Source organism: Aethalodelphis obliquidens, unplaced genomic scaffold (assembly GCF_003676395.1).
Source record: "Aethalodelphis obliquidens isolate GAN/ISIS:26980383/991018 unplaced genomic scaffold, ASM367639v1 scaffold43, whole genome shotgun sequence".
NCBI classification, from domain to species: Eukaryota; Metazoa; Chordata; class Mammalia; order Artiodactyla; family Delphinidae; genus Aethalodelphis; species Aethalodelphis obliquidens.
This window is the reverse complement of record NW_020837987.1, coordinates 4008430-4028354: the sequence shown is the minus strand read 5'-3', so window position 1 is coordinate 4028354 and position 19925 is coordinate 4008430. Positions and strand designations below refer to the sequence as shown.

The following is a 19925-nucleotide window of genomic DNA, read 5'->3' as shown; positions in this document are numbered from 1 at the left end:
GTGCTAGTTTCCTGAGCCCAGTCTTCCATCGTCAGCAAAAGCAAATAGTCACAAAAACCCCACATGCCGCCCTGTGTGGGTTTCACCACCGAGGCTGGTGCCCCCATGCAGTTAGCACAGAGCCTCTTGCCAGCACCTCCTGCGCCAGATATGGGCTCGGACCCCACTGCTCTCCTGCTCAGAATCTCTCAGGAACCCCCAACTCGTCACACAGCCCTGCTCTCGGCCCTCCCAGATGGTGGGTTCCTTGGGGCCAGTGCTGAGGGCCCCTCTTCCTCCTCGGCCCAGACCTCCAGCGCCGGGTCTGGGCCCCGTCCCCTCCCAGACTGGCACGTGAGACAGCTTGGTAGTAAGGGCAGAGCTGGCATCCAGTGTGGTCACACAGAGCCTTCCGGCAGACCAGCATCCTCAGATGTAGCAGAAGATGGAAGGGGCCCGTGTCCTGCTTTTGCAGGGACGCCCCTGCGAGGCCCCAAGTCAGAGTCTGGCTGGTCGCCACCTCTGGGCCAACCACCTCCAGGCAGCCAGCCATCAGCAGGGTCCATGGAGCTGCGAGAGCTTTGTGCCCGGGTCGAGCGGTGCGGGCAGAGCAGGGAAACCTGGCAGTGTCACAGGGACAAAGGGAGCCACGGGAGCTCCCAGGAGAAGCCTTCCTGGGACCAAGTTTCTCTGTGGTCTCTGGCTGGGGCAGGGCACTTCCTGAGAGTCGTGATGCCCTGGCCACTGGGCTGGCTGAGCGCAAACGCTTCCCAGCCACTTGTAGGTCACGATGAGGGGAGACTGTTTCAACCAACAGTCTATGACCTCAGAGGGGACGCTGTGTGAGGCCTGAGTGTGCTGGCTGGAGCTCTCCCTTGCTGATTTATACTCTCTGGCTCCAGCTCTCTAAAATCAATCTTTTCCCAATTGCCTCCTGGCTTCCTGCAGCGTTCAGGGTCGGCCCTGCTTGAGCAATCTTCACCCACTCCCAAGGCTGCTTCTCCTGGAGCCCCTGCCAGAGCCCTGATCAGGGGTGGGGGGCGGGTGGGGACAGCCCTGCCAGAGCCTCTGATGGGGAGGCGTAAGCAGTAGCAGGGCAGCCCTCTGTGCCAGGCTCACTGGCAGGGCAAACCCTCCATCCAGACAGACCAGGGTGGGCAGGAATCAGGGGCAGGCCGCTCCCACCCCCCAGCACTGCCCACAAACAAGGGAGCTCCACTCAGCTGGTAGGTGCCCTCCCCCTATTATCTTGTGGCTGTTTAGGATAATTACTTCTTTTTCATATTAATAAGCACGCAGAGCTGGCAGTTGGCTTAATTTTCACATATTTTTTGTCAAAATAAATGGTGGAGGGGCTGTGATTAGCTCCCGGGCAGGTTTTCCTTCCACAAAAGAGCATGAGGGGCTTCCCTGGTGGCGCAGTGGTTGAGAGTCCGCCTGCCGATGCAAGGCACACGGGTTCGTGCCCCGGTCCGGGAAGATCCCACATGCCGCGGAGCGGCTGTGACCGTGAGCCGTGGCCGCTGAGCCTGCGCGTCCGGAGCCTGTGCTCCGCAACAGGAGAGGCCACAACAGCGAGAGGCCCACGTACGGCAAAAAAAAAAAAAAAAAAAAAAAAGAGCATGAGAAGCTCATTCTGCTCACCCTTCGTTATTTTTAAAAAGTGTCCAGTCTCTTTAGCTGAAGGTGGGAAACTGCTTAATGGGAAGTGGGGGGCGGGTCCAAGTTCTCAGGGCAATGGGCTGGGCAGTGGGGTGTGGGGCTTATACCTCTGCTCTCCTCCCTGGAAACTGGCAAGAGGGCGGACAGATCGTCTCTGGGGTCCTGCCTGGAGGAAGCGGGAAGGGGGAGGAAGGATGGAGTTTCCCTCTTCCATCAACTCTCCTTGGTCTTATCTCTGTCAGGGAGGTGGGAAGGGCTATCTGGAGGTGCCACCTTCCTCCTCATGGCTTTGGCCGTTTTAGCTGTGCCACAGGCTGAAGGTGCCTGGATGTCTGCTCATGAAACCCTACAGCAGCCCCGTGAGGCGATACCATTAGCCCCCACCTGTCAGATGAGTAAACCCGGGATGGTGCTAGGACTTGAAGCAGGCACGCTGTGTCACCCACCCTGCTTATGCTCTCGTTTGATTCCTCCCCCTCTTTAAGGGGCCTGCTCTCTTCCCAGCTTTGTGGGAACAAACAACAGCTGCTTCTCCATCTCCGAGTCCCTGGGGCCTCCCTAGCTCAGCCATGGTGACCCGCATTCTTGTTCTGACAAAGAAACAAGAGGCACTCCCAAACCCAAGGTCTTCAAAGAGAAGCTACTTCTAGCTGTGAGATAGCTGGGGGTGGGGTAAAGAAGCCCATGGGCACGTGCTGGGCCTCACATCCTGTCCACACACATCTGCATAACCCTCGTGGGGGCTGGGACTCAAGGGGTAACCTCTCCCATCAGCCCTGGGGCCCCTTCCTTTACTGAGCCAGTGTGAATCACTACCAACTCACTACTGCATGAGGTCAGCCCCTGTGTGAACTCAGGTGAGTTATCCACCTCTCTGGGCCTCGGTTTCCTCATCTGTAAAATGGCATTAAGGACAGAGCCTACCTCACAGGGCTATTGTGAGGATTCAGTGAACTGACATTTGTAAAGCACTGGGGCACACTGAGTGCCCCGTACCTGTTAGTATTACTATTATTCTAAGGCACCGGCAACACAGGGAGCTCCCCTGGAATATCTACTTACCACCACCCTTCCTGTCCCACTCCCCAGCCTTCTGGAGGACACTGCACCCAACAAGAGTACCCAGCAGGGCAGAGGGGGATGCCCACAGTTCTTCTGAACTGTGCCCTCCCTGTGCCCACTTCTCCCCAGCCCTCCTCACTGGCCTCCCTGTCCCCAGGTCCTTCTCCATTCTGCAGTTGAAGGAGCTTGGAAAGGGCCCAACAGACCTAACTCCCCATCCCCATATTCAAGGCGGTGCAAGATCTGACCCTTGCTTACCTCTGAGGCTGCACCTCTCACTCCCACACCCCCCTCCTGGACACTGAACTTTTAGTTTATTCCAATTGCCCTGGCCTTTGCTCCAGCCATTTCCCTTCTTAAACAACAGCTGTCACCTCTGCCCCGTCCCTTGACTGGGTCAGAGGCTCCCTCTCCCAAGGTGTCCTTCCCCTGGGCAGGCTGGGACGCCAGGTCAGGGTCAGAATCAAGGTATCCACTGCGCCGGGAAGTTCCCTCCTATTCTGGAAAGGCCTCTGCCTCCACCCGAGCCCCGCCCCTCGCCTGCAGCCGGGGGCCGGCGAGTAGATAGATTCATCTCCTCCTTCAGGGCTCCGCCCCTCCGGGTCCTGCGGAGCCTTTCCACTAGAGGAGGCGGGGCAATGGCTCCTGGCCCCGCCCAGGCCCCGCCCCGCGAAGTGGGACCCGGTGGGGCTCAGCTGACGCCTCACTTCACGTGACGCTGGAGCTGGGCAAGCATGGCGGCGGCCACCGGGTGAGTGCTGTTGCTGTCCCCGGCCCTTGCATGGCGGCGCGGAGCGGGGGCTTGGGCCTCCCGGCTGGACAGTGGCTGACAGCCCCGTTGCAGGGCCGCGTCCCCGCCGGGCGTGCAGTGTGGCCGCGGGCAGCGCGCTTCTTCGCGCGGGTTGGGCGTCCAGCGCGGGGCGTCTGGCTGCGCGTCCGAGTCAGCTCCCTGGCCACTGCCCACTTCCCTCGGGGCCGCAGTGGCGTTCAGGCCCCACTCGCGCGTGTGGAGTCCCCACTGTGCGGCCGAGGTGGGGTCCACGCGCACATTCACGGTCACGACCCTCAGATGGGAAGACTGCGTTGCCAGGGCGCTGGGGACCTGGGGGCCCTCGGGAGGAGGCAGCGTTTGAGATGGGCGTGGAATCCCCTCCCTAGCGGGGCACTTCTCCTCTTCCTTCAGGGCCAGATGGAACTTCTCAGAGAAGTTCTTCCTAAGTTCTTCTCAGAGAAGACTTCCCTAAGCACCTATCCTACTCTTATCACCACCTGGTAAATTATATAGTACATAACAACAAAAAAAGAAACAACTCGTTTCTTGTCTTCTCTCCATTTAAAGTGTGAGGTCAGGGCCTTTGTCTCGTGTGCTCCTGGACATTGTTAGTACCTGTCTTGCACGTAGTAGATGCTTCATAAATTCTGCTGAATGAAAGAATGCTGAATGGTCCTAGTGGCAGGAGATGTGGACAGGTGGGCTCACTGAAGCGTTGGGGAGTGTCCCTGATGAAGGAACATCTGAACAAAGGTTGAGAGTTCAGAGTGTTCTGGGGACGAGGGACAGTGGAGCGTGTCCCTGTGCTGGAGGGCAGTGTCCCAGCTGGCTTTTCCGGACTTTGTCCTAAGGGACTGGAAACTTCCAAGGGTTTTTAATCTGCTCAGATCTGCTTTTGAGAAGACTATCCCCTGGGCTATATATGAGTTCAGGGCAAGGGCCAATTATGGGAGCGGCATTTGGGCCTGGAGATGCTGGGGGCTGGGAAGGGGAGTGGTAGAGAGAGGGCAGTGCCCCAGATGCCAGGCTGGAAATGAGATCAGAATGGGGGAACTGGGACTAAATGCATCTCTCTTTTTGGAAGGTAGGGAGAGTGGCAACAGAAAATGGCCCCCTCAGTTGGCCCCCAACTCCAAGGTTGGGAGAGCTTAGGACATGCAAATCAAGCACTTAATAGGCACCTGCTGTATTCCAGGAACAGTACTGGGCCTACCCTTACGTGTTCATGGGCCACTGGGGTAGGTGTCATGCCTCTAGTCTTGGTGTGTGCCATTGACGGGCATGGATTCTGAGCTCAGAGGAGAGTGTGGGTAGGCTTCACTCCCTGGATGATATTTGTGCTAGTCCTTGAGCACCCCTGAGGCAGAGAGCTATGCTTGCAAAGTCCCAGATGAGTGTCAAGGAATCTAGGGCCAGATCCTTGAACCCAGCCTGTGACCCTGTCTTGTTTTTTTTTTTTTTTTGCGATATGCGGGCCTCTCACTGTTGTGGCCTCTCCAATTGCGGAGCACAGGCTCCAGACGCGCAGGCTCAGCGGCCACGGCTCACGGGCCTAGCCGCTCCGCGGCATGTGGGATCTTCACGGACCGGGGCACGAACCCGTGTCCCCTGCATTGGCAGGTGGACTCTCAACCACTGCGCCACCAGGGAAACGCTGTGACCCTGTCTTAAAGAGCAGAGTGAGCAGTAGGTGTAGGCCAGTGCCCAGATGTGGGTCAGTTACCCCTATATCTGGGCCACCAGGTGGTCACAGGGAGTTCCAGGGGCTGCATTTGGATTCAGGGCTCCATGCTGGCTTGAGGTCTGCTGCTCTCCTGAAGAGACAGGGAGCCAGGCTGGTGATTGGATGGGCGTGAGTCTAGAGCTGGCTGAATCCTGGAAGGAGGGCGCTTATAGCAAAACTGATTCTCTGGGCCATGGAGCAGGAAAACTGAGTGACAGAGGCCTTGGAGAGGTGTGTAATCGGAAGGGAGACCTGACAGGTGCAGGCAGCTTCCAGAGATTGGCAGGATCTGCTTGGCAAGAGCCGTCCCAGGCTGGTATGGGTTACCCTGCTGGACACTTAGAGCCCAGCAGATTCTTTAAGTGGAAGAGGCTGCCAGTGTGTTTCCAGCAAAGCTCGGTGCCCAGCTGCATACACAGGACAGATGAGAGTGTCAGGCATAATGAGGCGCCATACCGTCAAGTCACAGCCACAGGCTCCCCAGGAGTTGGATTTGGTTGCCTGGAGAGTCCTTCTAGACCCTGGGCTCAGGGAGGCCTGGGTGCTTGGAGTGTGCTCCACGTGATGGGGGGAGTAGTGGAAGCCCTAAGCTGGTATCTCAGATTCAACTAGAAACTTCAGAAGCTCTTCTGGGGGGTGTTTAAGGGCTGATCCTGCTCTGTCCTGCCAGCCTGGGCAGGGACTTCAAGTTTGAGACAGAGGGTCCCACAGCCCCCAGAGAGTCTGCCGTGAGGTCGTCTCCAGCCCCTCCCCTAATCCAATATCACTTGGTGGGAGGGAGCCCTGCCTTCTCCTTGAGTCATGCCTCGAGCTTCCCATGGACAGAGATGAGACTTCTCTGCTGTTGCCAGACCTGCTGCATCGGCTCCCCCACATGGCTTTTTCCTTTCTCCACCTCCCTTTGCCCACTCACCGGCTGGCCCTGGAGAGTCCTCATCCTCTGACATGTTGTTCACATACTTGCAGATTCAGCTCAGATGGTTCCTCCTCCTAGAAGCCTTTCCTGACCCCCCTCCCTCCTGACCTCCAGTCAAGGCTTCCTGCTCAATATTCCAGAGAATCCCAGTTTTTCCCACTGGCAGGAGGATGCTCTTCTTCATCTGCACTCCTGCCTATCACGGTTGGGTGAGAGGTTGCTCCCCTTCATGTCTCTCCGGCATCCTTGGAGCCCAGGGACCAGTTCAGTTTGTGTCTCCAGGGCCCTGTGGCCGCCCAGTGATTGGTGCTAGGTGACACGGTGCCTAATGAATAAGAGGAGGATTTACTTTACTAGTCCGACATGCCATCCTGCTTTGCACGGAGCCCTCAGTGATTGACGAAGGGAGCTGTGGGTGGGAGTGGGAACAGAACTCTGAATAGGGTGAAGGAGTATCTTTTTTTTTTTTTTAAAAACACCTTTATTGGAGTATAACTGCTTTACAATGGTGTGTTAGTTTCTGCTGTATAACAAAGTGAATCAGCTCTACATAAACATATATCCCCATATCTCTGAAGGAGTATCTTTAATTCTTTAACTGAGTGACGCTCAGGGAGCTGCTGCCCAGAGGGCTTTTGCCCGGTGATAAGCAGCAGGTGAGCTGCCCTGAGTGTGTGCCTGTGGGGTCATAGTTCACGCTGGAGTCAGCATTTCTGGAGGGCAAGTATCTGGAGGAGCCAGGTTCTGGATCAGAGCCCGTCCCCACCCTGATATGAACCTGGTGCTCTTGGAGAAGACGCATTGGGTTGACCTTGGGGGCTGGGGGGAGGGGTGGGTCTGTGGGAGGCAGGCTGGCCACCGAGTGCCCCTTTGCCTTCCCATGCCCTTCCCCAGGCCTGGTCTGACTCCACACAGGTCCCTGTGTGTGCTTAGCCCCCCGACCCTCCTCAGGAGAAAGGTAGGCAGGGTGGGAGATGCTGACCAGCTGCCGTGAGGCCCCTGCAGCCAGGGTGAGCGGTCTGGCCCTGCTGACAGGCAGCCGGAGGGCTCGGTGGGCTCGGTGCCTGGCCTGAGCTGGAGGCTATGGCCAAGGAAGCAGGCGGTCCTTGACTGGCCTCTCTTGCCGGAAGCTTAGCAGCATGGCCCCATCCAGAAGTGGTGTCCCATCCTAGTGCAGGGATCTTGTCCTTGTCTGTGCTGTGGACCCCATGGGCATCCGTGAGACCTTTACATGACTCTCAGCGCGACGAAATAAAATACAGAGGATTACAGGGAAAACCAATTATATGGAAATACAGTTATAAAGATGTTAAGAAATAAATTTGTGGTATAGTAGTATATGCTTCTTTATACATTAAATAATAAAAGCAGCAGGTCTAAGAACCACCTCAGTGTTGAAGTAGTGATGAGTAAAAGTGGTATTTTGAGGTACTGTGACATCAGTAAGGTGACATGAAAATACCTCGGATTTCTGTTGGTGACAGATTCACACACTGCCGATACTGTTGTGGTTTGTTGCTTACATTAATAATTGAAGAAAATGTTAATTTAAAGGTGAGGTTAGAAAAACTAAAGATATAATTTTTTTTCCCATCCAAGTAGGTGGACTCCCTGAACACTATGCATGAATCCCTTGGGTGAGAACCCTGCAGGTGGCCGTTGAGGTCAAAGGAGGGGCTGACTCAGTGCTGATCTGGGGGACGGGAGAGTTTTGGAGCAGTGGTATCACACCTCCCGTGGGGGCTGGTCACTGGCCGTGTCCTGGGCTCTAGCAGTTGGCAGGGGGTGGGCTGGCCCCTGGGGGCTGGAGCTTGTTCTGTGTGTCTCTTTGATACCCTGGAGCCCTCGTCTGCCAGTCCCTGCGGTCTTCCCCGGGCGTTGCCTGTGCCCTTGGCTGCCTGCAGTAAAGTGCCTTATTTATACTTGGACTCGGGGACGACCTGGCTTTTGCCTTTTAGATTCCGGGTGCCAGTTAGCAAAAGCTCCAGCAGAAACCAGTTGGGGATGTTTTATGGGTGCTGCTTTTGCTGAACTTGCAGGGCGAAGCCACCTGCGATGGCTCTGGGCCCAGCATTCTCTCTGAGGGGTTGGTTTATGTCATGAGAAATCAAAGGGCATGTCTCTATAAACCTTGATTCTGGGGTACCCTGCCGTGATGAATGACTGCAGCCGTCGGCGTGCCTGGGGGCTCTGGCCAGGCTGCCTTCCTCTGTTCCGGCTGAGCCCATGGACGACTAGATAGTGTTGCAGATTTTGCAGGAGCAGCTGATGCTCACAGGAGGGGGGAGCGTATTGAGTTTCCTGTCTTGACCTGGGCTGCTTGGCCCTTGGGCCACAAAGGTCCTGTCTGGGTGCCCTGAGGAATTTAGGTCTCTCAGAAGGTTCTGGATAAGACAAAGCCCAGCCCTTCTGAGAGCCTTCCAGGTGGGGACGTGGTGGCAGTCCAGGTGGACCCGGTAGCTGGTGTGTTTAAGGAAGAACGTGTGTGGGGCGTGAGGCATGGGGGTGGTGGGGGGGATGAGGTGGGTGGGGCTGTGCAGGCCGCCGGCCGAGGCTGGGCACTTTCAGGCAGTTGTGCTGTTGAGTCTGCATGGGTCTAGGCACCTTTGGCCGAGGCCATCTGCAGCAGTGCCTTGGTGCTGTTCACTCTGGGCCGCTGGGAGTCTGTAGAGACGAGGCTCTTCCCTGAGCCCAGCCCCTCCATGGGCTTTGCTGAGTGAGGGGAAAGAATGGGAGGGAGCTTGGGGGACTCTGTGCACGGGTGTTGGTGGCTGCACTTTCAGTTCCTGATAGCACGGCCAGCTGGGGCGCTGGCGTGTTTGTGAGCTGTCACCTCTGTCCTTTCATCCTTGTGGCTGAGCGTGGCAAGCAAGTGGCACGGCTTAGAGGAAGCCCTGGCTTCTTGTGTCCACCCGCCCAGGAGGGTGAGTGGGGCCCATGCCCGGGAAGGGGGACAGCAGGGAGGCTATAGTCCTGTCAGCATGTGCGGGGTGGGCAAGACCCCTCCACCCTTCCTGGCCAGGCCGGCCCAAGGGTTCTGCTTCCTGCCCCTCTGGGGCTGATGTGGCAACTTCGCACAGCTATGTGGGTGGCCGCACCTTGTGACAGTTGTTCACTCAGCAGGTATTTATTGAGTACTTGCTGTGTGCTAAACATAGTGCTAGCACGGGGCGGCAGGGACCAGAGCAGACCCAGATCTCTCTGTTCATGGGCTTTCCATTCTAGTGGACAGAGGCGGACCTCACCAGCAAGCACCAGGACACATTTATGTCGGAGAGTGAACGCGTCCTTTCAGCAGGGACTTGGACGAGCCTCAGTCCGAGGGGTGACTGAAGAGAGTGTAATGCAGGGTGGGCTTACACAGCCGTGGGCAGGCTGGGCGGGGGGAGAATGAGTGGCCTTTGTAGCTCCAGGTTTCCCCAGGAAGGGAGCCGGGAATGGATTCTCTGTCCTCCGCCATCTCTTCCCACTCTCCAGCCTCTTGCTCTGCCTCCCAGTCACCAAATCCTCCTGGAGCTAACGAGGTCCTCGTGGGCCAGGCCTGGACAGAGTGGGAGAGTGGATTTGGAGACACGAGTGGGGGAAGCCTGGCCCAGGGCTAAGTGGGGGGACAGGCCGGGGAGAGAGATGCAAGGTTAGAGAGGGAAGCCAGGGAAAGCCATCCTGAGAAAGTACCATTGGAGCCAAGACGTGCAGGAGGTGTCACCTTCCTCTGAGGGTCCCATGGCCAGGTGAGTGTGGGAGGTGCCCCGGGGCCGTGAGGGCAGGTGCCATCTGCCCAACTCTCACTGCAGCCCCAGGCAGAGCCCCCTCCCTTGCACCAGCTCTGGGCTGTCCCTCCCCTCTTGGACCTCCATGCCTGCTGCCTGCGGGCCAGAGAGCCTGCAGGGCCTCCCTCGAACACACGTCACACCCACTGCCTGACTGCTGGCCCCCGGCCCGCTTGCTACGACTGCACTTCCTTCCTTTGTTTAGTCATTCACATGGCACTATTTTAGGTGCCGGGAAGGAGGCAAGGTCCCTGCCCTCACAGACCTTACACTTTACCCGGGGAGACAACAAGCAAGTGAATATATACTGTTGGGCAGCGATGCTGGTTCTAGAGAGGTGGGAAGAGAGTAGCGGATAGGTTTGGATGGGGTTATCGGAAAAGCTCCCGGGAAGGGGGAGCATTTCTCCAGAGGCCTGGGTAAAGCAAGAATGTGAGCCTGGTAGGCCCTGGGAGAGAGCATTCCTCACAGGGAACAGCAGCAGTGGAGGCCCCCAGTGGGAGCGTCCTCGCAGGTCAGGGAAGGGTGGGATGCCTGTGCGGCTCCCCTCAGCGCCTGTGGCTGAGAGTAAGTCTGCACCATGTTGTAAGGGCAGTAGAAGGCGGGGAGGGGTTGAGCAGGGTAATGCCTGCTGGGATTGCCACTTTTCAAGGGTCCCTCTGGGTGGGTGCAGACCAGGCTGTGGCAGAGGCTGGGGCCGGGAGCAGCTAAGGATCCTGCAGTTGTCCGGGTGGGAGATGGGGATGAGCCACATGGTCTGGGCTCCAGCTTGGAGGTGAGCTGAGGACGGAGGGGGTCCCGGAGGGGCCGGTGCGGGGCCGGGTTTCAGCAGAGAGCGTGGCCTCCAGTGTCCTGGGCACCGAGGCCCCCTGAGGACTGGGAAGCCACCTGCAGATTCAGGAGCACGGGGCCATTGTGGCCTGGCAGGGGCTGTAGTGCAGGAGGGGGTGGGCCAAGGTCTGCTGGCGTGGATTGAGGAGAGCACGGGCGGCCAGGACACGGGGATGGGCTGGGTGACTCTTCAGAGCATATTTATTGCAAAGGGAGAGAGAAACAGACGGCTGGCGAGCACGGGGGTCAAGGGGAGTGCTTTTATCTATTTATTTTCAAGCCGGGTGAGGGTCCTGTATGTCTGGATGCTGAGAATGGTCCTGAGAGGGGAAAATTGATGCTGGAGCAACTTGGGCGGGGGTGGGGAGAAAGGCGAGGGGTGGGGCAGGCCATGCCCAGGTGGAGGGGCAGCCTCGGGTGGGAGCAGCTGTCTAGAGGGGCCCAAGGAGGAGGGGTCTGGAGAGTGGGTGCTAGGAGGATAGGGGGTGTTTTCTCAGTGAAAAGGGAAGCCAGTGTGGGCGTGAGGAGGGATACCCGCCTGCTGTGCCAGGCCTGGCTCCGCCTGGCCTTCAGTGCCTGCTGCCCGCCGTCCTCAGGGCCAGCACCCCGAGGGCTGCCGCTCCGGGTGCACCGTGTTGTGCCTCCTCCTTGCTCGTGTGGCACCTGCGAGCCTGGCTCAGCTTAGGGCCTGGTGCTGCATGCCCTGGGCGTGTGTGTGTGTGTGTTGTGTATGTGTTGGGGACAGGTGGGTGTCCCGGCTCAGGTGAGGAACAGGCCAGGCTGCTGGGTCTGTGACTTGCAGAGAGGATGGCGGCCTGCAGACACATGGGCGGGGATCCAGTGTCGTCTGGGCCAGATCTCGCGTGGATGGGAAGCTCCTTGAGGGCTGGAATTGGGGGTTGGGGGTGTGTCTGCACACCACTGCAGACTTTCCTTCCGTGAGCTGCACCCGTCTACCAGTCACACAGACCCAGCTGCCTCTCCTCCCCGCTTGTGGTCCAGTGCCCAGGGACAGGAGGGGAGGGTGTGGTTGACAAGCCCCCGTGGTCCTCCGGCGGCCCAGTGAGGGGCTGTTTCTAGGTCACGGGCAGGCTGAGCTTGGACCGGCTTGCCACGTGCTAATGGGGGCCCTGCCTCTGGGTGGGGGACGCGCCTGGTGATGCTAACAGAAGCCTGCGTGGCGGCGTGTGCTTGTGTCTTTGCAGACCCTCATTTTGGCTGGGGAACGAAACCCTGAAGGTGCCGCTGGCGCTCTTTGCCCTGAACAGGCGGCGCCTGTGTGAGCGTCTGCGAAAGAACCCGGCGGTGCAGGCTGGCTCTGTCGTGGTGCTGCAGGGAGGGGAGGAGACTCAGCGCTACTGCACCGACACCGGGGTCGTCTTCCGCCAGGTGAGCCCAGCCGGCAGCCTCCCACATCTCTGAGTGTGCACTAGGCCCGCTGTGGGCTGTCTGCCCTCCTCCAGCATCAGGCCTGGTGGGCCTGGGCAGCTCTGCCCCCTGGGGGACCCTGAAGAGGCTCTCTGAAAGCAGGCCGAGGCTTGGGTCCCCAGGGAGCCCCCTCTGTAGGGGTCAGGGCTGTCGCCAGCCAGCCTCAGCTCTCTCAGGTCAGAGTCTGGAGAGACGATGCTCCTGGGAGAGCAAGCAGGCAAGGCTTCGTGGAGGAGGCAGTATTTGGTGTGAGCCCTGAAGGCCGGCATGAATTCTGACTGGTGGAGCTTGGGATGGGCTTTCTGGGCTCGGGGGTAGTATCCACAGGATTGGACCTCAGAGGGCGGGCTGGGCAGCCTTCCCTGGCCCGGGAGAGGTGCAGATGGGGCGGGCTGAGTTCCTGGGGCCAGATTCTGCCACAGCAAGGAGGACGGGGGCTGCAGAGGTCCTGGGAGGAGGCATGTGAGCAGGGTCTGAGCAGGAGTCGGCAGCCCGGGCATTGGTCCCGGCTTGGCCGGTGCCGACCCTGTGACCCTCACTGGGGTTTGGTTTCCTCCTCTGGGGAGTGGTCCAGGGGCTCCTCGAGGTTCTGGAACCCTGTGGGGCAGCGGGTGGCCCAGCTGCAGGAAGCCAGCTTGGATGTGGTGGCCTCAGCTGAGAATCACTGGCATCACTCGGTTCCCAGGAACGAGAACGAGGACACTGGACAGAGGAGCTCACCCAGAAAGCCAGGAGGGCCCTGAGCCGGCCCCACTTTACAGATGAAGAAACAGGCTCAGAGGAAAATGACTTGCTAGAGGTGGAGCTGGGATTATTTAGAACCCATCTCCCGACCCCAAGTCCAGCGCTCTCCTCTCCTCCCTGCGCTGCCCTGACTGGAGGTCTGATGCGCTGGGAACTCCCCAGGGGCAGGCAGAGCCGAGAGGACATGGGCGTCCAGCATCCGGGTCAGGGAGGAGGCAGGGGAACCAGAGGGTAGCTAAGTGTGGAGAGCGGGTGGTAAGGCGTGGCCTCTGCAGCTGGACAGCGTCCACCCCGCAGGGCACGGGCAGAGATCCACTGCCGGGAGCCACGGCCCAGTGTTTTCCGTGGAAAGCACCTCCTCCTGCAGGGCTTCCCTCTGCCGCGCCGTTCTTGCAGCTGCAAGCCTGCCGTCCCTGTTGCTGGAGACGTGCGGGTCTAAATAGGTTTTCTCGGACTAGTCTTGATGCTTCTTGAGGTTTCCATAGTCTGTGGCTTAAAAACCGATCTCCTAAACTCAGCTGTTGGCTCTCTTACTGGTGCTATGCAAGATTAATTTTAGAAGAGCGCCTCCTCCGCTTCATACCTTTGTAACGCTATTTTAGCTCCGTGTTTAATGCTAAACACTGAAGTCATCAGCTGCCCCGGGGGTGGGAGAAGGAAGGAAGAAGTCCTAAACGGAGGAGTCCGTTTCTGAGCAGATGCCTGGCCTGGGCGTCTAAGTCAAGGTGGCATCTTGCCTGCCTGCAGGCAGTGGGGGTAGCAGAGAGGTGGGGGGAGGGAGGGGAGTGCGGGCAAGGCGGAGGCGAACCTGTGGTGCTCCTGGGCACCCGTGTCTTAACCTGCCCTGTCTGGGACCTGACGCGGGTGGCCGGTGAGGTGGGGTGCAGGTGGGGCTGGGGCACGGGCCTGAAGCAGGGTCTGAGCAGCCAGCCAGGAGGAAGGAGGGGACGGCAGCCTGCAGCTGGTGCAGGGGGGCAGAGTGCTGTGGTGGAGGGTGGTGTGAGGCTGGGGGTCAGGCTCCGAGAGCCAGGGAGCCCGAGCTGACTCTCCAGGGTGCGGGGAGGAAAGCGCTCGGTCAGATACCCCACCTCTCTCCTTGCACCTCACGTTGCTGTCCTGCTGACGGGGTGACCTGGGTCCTTGTTCCCGCCACAGGAGTCCTTCTTTCACTGGGCCTTCGGTGTCACCGAGCCAGGCTGCTACGGCACGATGGACGTGGACACTGGGATGTCGACGCTCTTCGTGCCCAGGTTACCTGCCAGCCATTCCACCTGGATGGGAAAGTACGGAGCACCCCGGGGCGTGTGACCGTGCCTGCTGACTGCTGGCTGGCTGGGGTGGGGGTGGGTGCAGGGCCTGGGCTGTGGGTGTCAAGCGGCGGGGGGCGGGAGGCAGAATTAGCAAGGGGGAGGGTTAGTGAGCAGGCCCGCTAACAGCCTACTCTGGGCCAGAGCCTGTTACCCTTTGCTGGGAAGGAGTGTCAGAGCTGGAGACACAGACCACGGTCACGTTTGTTTGGAGGTACTATTAATTATTAATCTTGAAATTCCGGATTCCCAGCTTTGTTAAGATGCCCGAGGCTTTGGCCTGGGTCATTGGGAGGCAGCCCCTCCCTGGGTGTGGTGGGGAGGGCAGCCTGGGGCCCTTCTCTGAAGCCCATCACTGACGTGCAGTGCAGGGCGTTACTGTGTGCCTCCCGCCTGCCGGCCTCTGGGCTAGGCTCTGTGGCTCCCAGGATGTAGGCCCTGCCTCAGCTGGCTCACCTGGGAGACAGGGTCGTGCTCTAGGGCCGTGCTGTGGGAGAAGTGTGAGGCCAGAGGCCTGGGTGAGCCTGAGCGGCTGCCTCCCTCATCATCTGTGGTGCCTGCCAGCTTCAGGGCCCTTGGCCCTGTCCACCCCTCGCGGAAGCCGTTCCTGCCTGCTCAGAGGCACTGAGGCAGAAGCTGTACTTAACTGGGGATGCTTGAGGTGATCAGAGGATCCTGCCAAATGCTCGCCGCCTTCCAGCGTGTCGTTTCTGCCAGGAGAGTGCTTATTCTGGGCTAATGTATACGTTGCAGCCTTTGCTGCCTCGTGGGCCCAAAATACTCAGTACCAGGTAGGCTGGTGGGTCTGCGGCTGGTTTGAATGATAAGGCAGCCGGCTGCTGCAGGGACATTGCTCTGTGCAGAGGGCCAGGGAAGGGCTCCCACAGCTCAGCGGGCTTCTCCAGGGAGCGGGTCTGTGGTTACATCTGTGACATCGTGGTCACAGTGGTGGTCACTGTGGAGTGGTTACATCTGTGACACTGAAATGGGCGGCGAGGGTGCTGGGGACAGGCAGCTAGTAACGTCCACAGTATTGTGGCCACTCCCTATGGAGAGCTGGAACCTTTTCCCTCCTCCCGCGCTCAGCCAGGACCCGGGTGACTGCCTCGATGCGTGAACGTGGCCGTGTCACCGTGTGACCTCTGAGGCTAGACTGTGAAGTGTGCTACGGTTTCCACCTGGTTCTCGCTCCTCAAGCCCAGCCGCCACTCAGTGAGGAACCCAAACTCACCCACGTGGAGGGACCAGAGGCCCCGCTGACAGCCAGCACCGCCCGCTGGAGCGGGTGACTCCAAGCCCCAGTCCCTCAGGGCTTTGTTCCGAGCACCGACCTTCCGAGTCCGTGGACATGACACATGCTTTTTTACTCCGCTGCGTGTCAGGGTGATTTGTCACAAAGCCTGGTAGCTGGAGGACTTTCCTGGTGAGAGTTTAGATCTGGTCTCCGTGAGGAGATTGTCCCGGAGCCCTCCCCGCACCTTGAGGTGATCACAGAGCTATAGCCTCAGCCCGTCCTGCCAGTGGCTCCTGTGCCTGGGCGGCACCCATGGCTTTGGCCTGGCTGCCCTCTCAGCCTCCCTGTGGCCCCGCCTCTTGGCTCAGGGCGTGCTGAGATGCCCACTACTCAGCAGCGCTGCAGTCAGAGATGCAGCACGGTGAGACGTGGGCGTGGACGGTGGTGAGTTTCTGTCAGGAGGTGTGGAGGGGCTCTGAGTGCGTCCCCTCTTCTGACTGCTGCTGCCGCTGCTTATGCAGAGCTAACTCTAAGTCAGGGAGTGCCTGTCCGTGGGGCAGGGTGGACATCCTCCAGGGCGTGGCCCCTGCCTGGGGGACTGCACACTCCATTGGGGGAAGCTGAGCAAATCTCACCCTGCCTCCTCACAGCCATCATCTGGGGAGCCAAACAGCACTTGACTTGAGGGTTTTTGTTTTGTTTTGGCCAAGCTGCACAGCATGTGGGATCTTAGTCCCTGACCAGGGATGGAACCCATGCCCCCTGCAGTGGAAGTGCAGAGTCTTAACCACTGGACCACCAGGGAGGTCCCGATTTGAGGGTCTAAAACCCAGGACCTGATTGGTCGGGGAGCAGCTGTTATCGGTTGGCTGTTCTAGAGCATAATCTCCAATAATACAGCAATGATGTTCTGCACTTTGACCGCGGCTGGGTTTTAGAGCCACTGTTAAAAAGTTCTCATTTAGTCTGTCCCTGCTTTGCCAGGGCAGCTGATTGTCTGGTACGGACCTTGGAGGGTACAAATGGGTCTGTAAGGTGGGTCTCCCTCTTGGAAAGGCTCCATGTATGCGCTGGGCAGGCCAGACCACGCAAGCTGGTCCCAACGGGCGTTCCAGCTCTGCAGCAGATAGCTCGCCCCTTGTCTCTTGCCGACCTGGCTCCCCTCCGTGCCCATCCCCGGCAGGCCTTTCCCTTCCTCTGCTCTGGTGTGACCCTCCCCTAGTCCCCACGTCCCAAGCCTTTGGGAGAGAAGGCACGATGGGAACAGGGCAGTGGAAGGGGTTGGTTGTCTGGGGCTGGAGGTGGGGAGCAGCCAGATGTGATGTGTGTAGCTGTTTCCAGACGCTCATGATCAATAGGGCGGGAGCGAGGCTGATGGGATTACCTGGCCTTTGCAGTCCAGACCCACTGGACTGAACGTTTGACCTTCAGCTCCCCAGCTTCCTTCTGAGTCTCTGTCTGATGGCTTTTGAAAATCCATCTGGCAGACACTGCAGTCCAAAGTCATCCAGGGAAACAACACCCCTGTCTGTAGATCTGCCGCTTTCCGTGTAAACAGCCTGTCCTGTTGTCAGGGCTGCAGACGCCGGGGGCTCGTGGGCAGCCTGGTGCTCCGCCTGTTCCTCACCCCGGGCCTTTGTGGGGACAGGAGTGTGGGAGCTTCTATTTTGTTTTTATTTGGGGTCTTTGCTTACAAAAGTTTGGTGTCTTTTTTTTTTTTTTTTTTTGCTGTACGCGGGCCTCTCACTGTTGTGGCCTCTTCCGTTGCGGAGCACAGGCTCCAGACGCGCAGGCTCAGTGGCCGTGGCTCACGGGCCCAGCCGCTCTGCGGCACGTGGGATCTTCCCAGACCGGGGCACGAACCCGTGTCCCCTGCATCGGCAGGCGGACTCTCAACCACTGCGCCACCAGGGAAGCCCTGGTGTCTTTTTGATGTGAGAGTGTTTCCCATCATTTGCGTCAGAATCGGCCTCAGCTGATGGCAGTTTTGGCTGCTGGGGTGTCTGGGGTCCTCTAAGCAGGTGGGAAATTGCCTCCTTGGGCAGTTGCAGCACTGACAGAGGGTGAGCAACTTTGGGCCAGGTTGGGCGACCCTCCTAGAACCTTTGGAGCCTTGGCGGTTTTCTGCTCCCATCCCTGGCTGAGGCCTCGGGCTTGGAACGTGAGACAGTGTGGCTGGCCTGGGCTTTGTAGGGAGGAGGGGCTGTCCCCAGAGCTGAGGCCCCGAGCACTGCACTTTCTGGGATGGGGGCTGATGTGTGCTGTGGTGCGTGTGTATGTGTCTGCAGTGTGTGTGCATGTGTGATGTGTGTGGGTATGTTTGTTGGGGTATGGTGTGGTGTAGTGTGTGTGCTGGGTGGTGTGTGGGCGGGGTGGAGTGTGTGTGTGTGTGTGTGTGTGTGTGTGGTGTAGGGTTGTGGGGTGGTGTGTCTGTGGGGTGTTTGGGTGTGTGTGTGTGTGTGTGTGTGTGTGTGTGTGTGGTGTAGGGTTGTGGGGTGGTGTGTCTGTGGGGTGTTTGGGGTGTGTGTGTGTGTGTGTGTGTGTGTGTGTGTGTGGTGTAGGGTTGTGGGGTGGTGTGTCTGTGGGGTGTTTGGGGTGTACTTTTTCACAGTCACTGCCCCCACCCCATACACACAGCTGGGTCACAGGACGAAGGCTGCCTCAGCCAGCCTGACGGCCTGGCCCCGGCTCCCCCGTCTTTAGGGAAGGCGCCCCGGGCACTGATGAGGGGTGCAGGCCTTCCTGAGGAGGGCCAAGGGAATTCCTTTGGCTCTGACCCCAGGCGGTTTGCGGGGAGCCTGACCCCGGTCAGCCTGAGGCCTGGCGAGGCGTTTGGCCCCTCTCCCCGGGCTCTGCTGCCCACGGGCCTCCTCTCCATCACCTCTGCTCTCCTCACCGGCCTCTCTGGGAAGTGCTGCCTCGCCGCCCAGGTTCAGGCGCCTGCATAGCTTTGGAGAGCCCTGCTTTTCTCTAACAAGCTAATAGAGCCTTGACATGGTTGCCGACTTCCTTCTGGGGCAAGTGCGGGGTGCCGGGCGGTGAGCCGGAGGAGAGGCCGCTGCGTTGTACGTGGCTGCGGGCAGCTCCGGCCGCTGGAGATGGATGGTGACGGCTGTGATTTGGCCCTGTTACTTATTCATTAGCCCCAGCTTGCCAGCTAGACCTGCGCTTGGAAATTTCATTTCCTAGAGGGCTCCACCGTGTCTGCACCGTGGGCATTAATTGAGAGTCTCCTTCTCACAGGAGGGCCCGCGCGGGGTGTGGGCACTCGCTGTGCCTGCCCTGACCCTGAGTTCTGGGAAAGGCCTCCCCTGTCGCATGCTGGGCCCAGCTGCCTGTGAAAGAGGCCTGCGTGGGCCGGGTTCCCAGACACTGGCTCCTTCTTGAAGACACAAACCCTTTTGAGTGGCACCCTCCCTCCTCTCTCCTGCCAGAGCTGCCCCTTCCTTTTGAAGGGAAGAGTTTCTGGGGTGGGGTCGGCTTCCCTACTGACCCATCCTCTCCCATCCAGTTGCTTCTACTTGGATCTCCCACACGACGGGGTCTGGCATGAGCTGCCCTGCTGGACCCTAAACTGCAGTCAGGGCTCCATGCAGCCCTCTGTGAGGCTGCTGTGGGCCCGGCACTCCAGCCAGCTCTGTAGGGCTCACAGGCACATGCCACTCCTCCTCCTGCCCCTCTGCTGGCTGGCTTGACGTGGTGGCATGGCACCCTTACCTCTTAGGGTGACATTTAAATGATTTTTACTATAATTGGCCCCCAAACAAGAAAAATAAGTACTATTCAAACTTAATTATCTCTGCCCTTTAGAAGAAAAAATGACACGCAAAGTGCCGGAAAAGATGCTCCCCGCTTTTCGGGTTGTATCTGTCAAATTGTTATTCTTGCTGAGAACCAGGCCTGTGGCTAGTTGGGCGATCTGGGGCCCTTGAGGCCCAGCGTGCGTCGAGGTGGGCAAAGGGCATTTGGTGAAGCTGGCCCCTGGGCTCACTTGCTCCTGGACATTGGGGTGGCTTCAGCCGGCTCCCCCATGGGCTGGCTGGCCCTTGCCACTCCTTGGCTCCCGTGGCAGGTGAAGTGGCTCGTGGCTGGTAGGTGAGGGGTGGACAGGCAAGCGCACAGCCCTGGGGCCGCCCACAGATCACAGCTGCCTCGTGTTCTCCTCTCCTTTTCCCCCTCGTCCCCCCACCTCCTCTGGTTCCACCTTGTCAAGACATTGACCTCAGGCTGAATACACGGAGATGTTCCCAGGTCTGAAGCCTCCTGGGTCTCTGCTGAGTCCTGACTGCCAAGACTCCCAGGTAGGGCAGGCAGGAGCACATTTCCTGAGGTGTCCTTTGGCAAGACAGCTTGGGAGAGTTCGTGTCCCCGATGGGAGGTGAGGTGAAAGGCCAGTGTCCAGGCTAATGGCCGAGACGCCCCTCTGTAGGGACCATTGAGGCTGGTCTCGAAAGCACGTCCTTGGCTCTTCCTGAATATTTTGGGGGTTTGCCTTTG

The 19925-nt window shown here is 59.0% G+C and overlaps 1 protein-coding gene across 2 annotated transcripts in view; it reads left to right on the top strand.

The window, feature by feature from the left end:
- The first annotated feature begins 3328 nt into the window (after positions 1 to 3328).
- PEPD (peptidase D) overlaps positions 3329 to 19925 on the top strand; it is a 114424-nt gene continuing 97827 nt past the window's right edge. The window contains exons 1-3 of one of the 2 annotated variants that reach the window (XM_027079349.1): positions 3329 to 3454; positions 11921 to 12104; positions 14043 to 14170. In XM_027079349.1, coding sequence (XP_026935150.1) covers positions 3438 to 3454; positions 11921 to 12104; positions 14043 to 14170 — 329 coding nt within the window. In that variant the 5' untranslated portion in view covers positions 3329 to 3437. Of the gene's footprint in view, positions 3455 to 6235; positions 6324 to 11920; positions 12105 to 14042; positions 14171 to 19925 lie in introns of those variants that run through there. The other variant, XM_027079350.1, reaches the window with a different exon arrangement.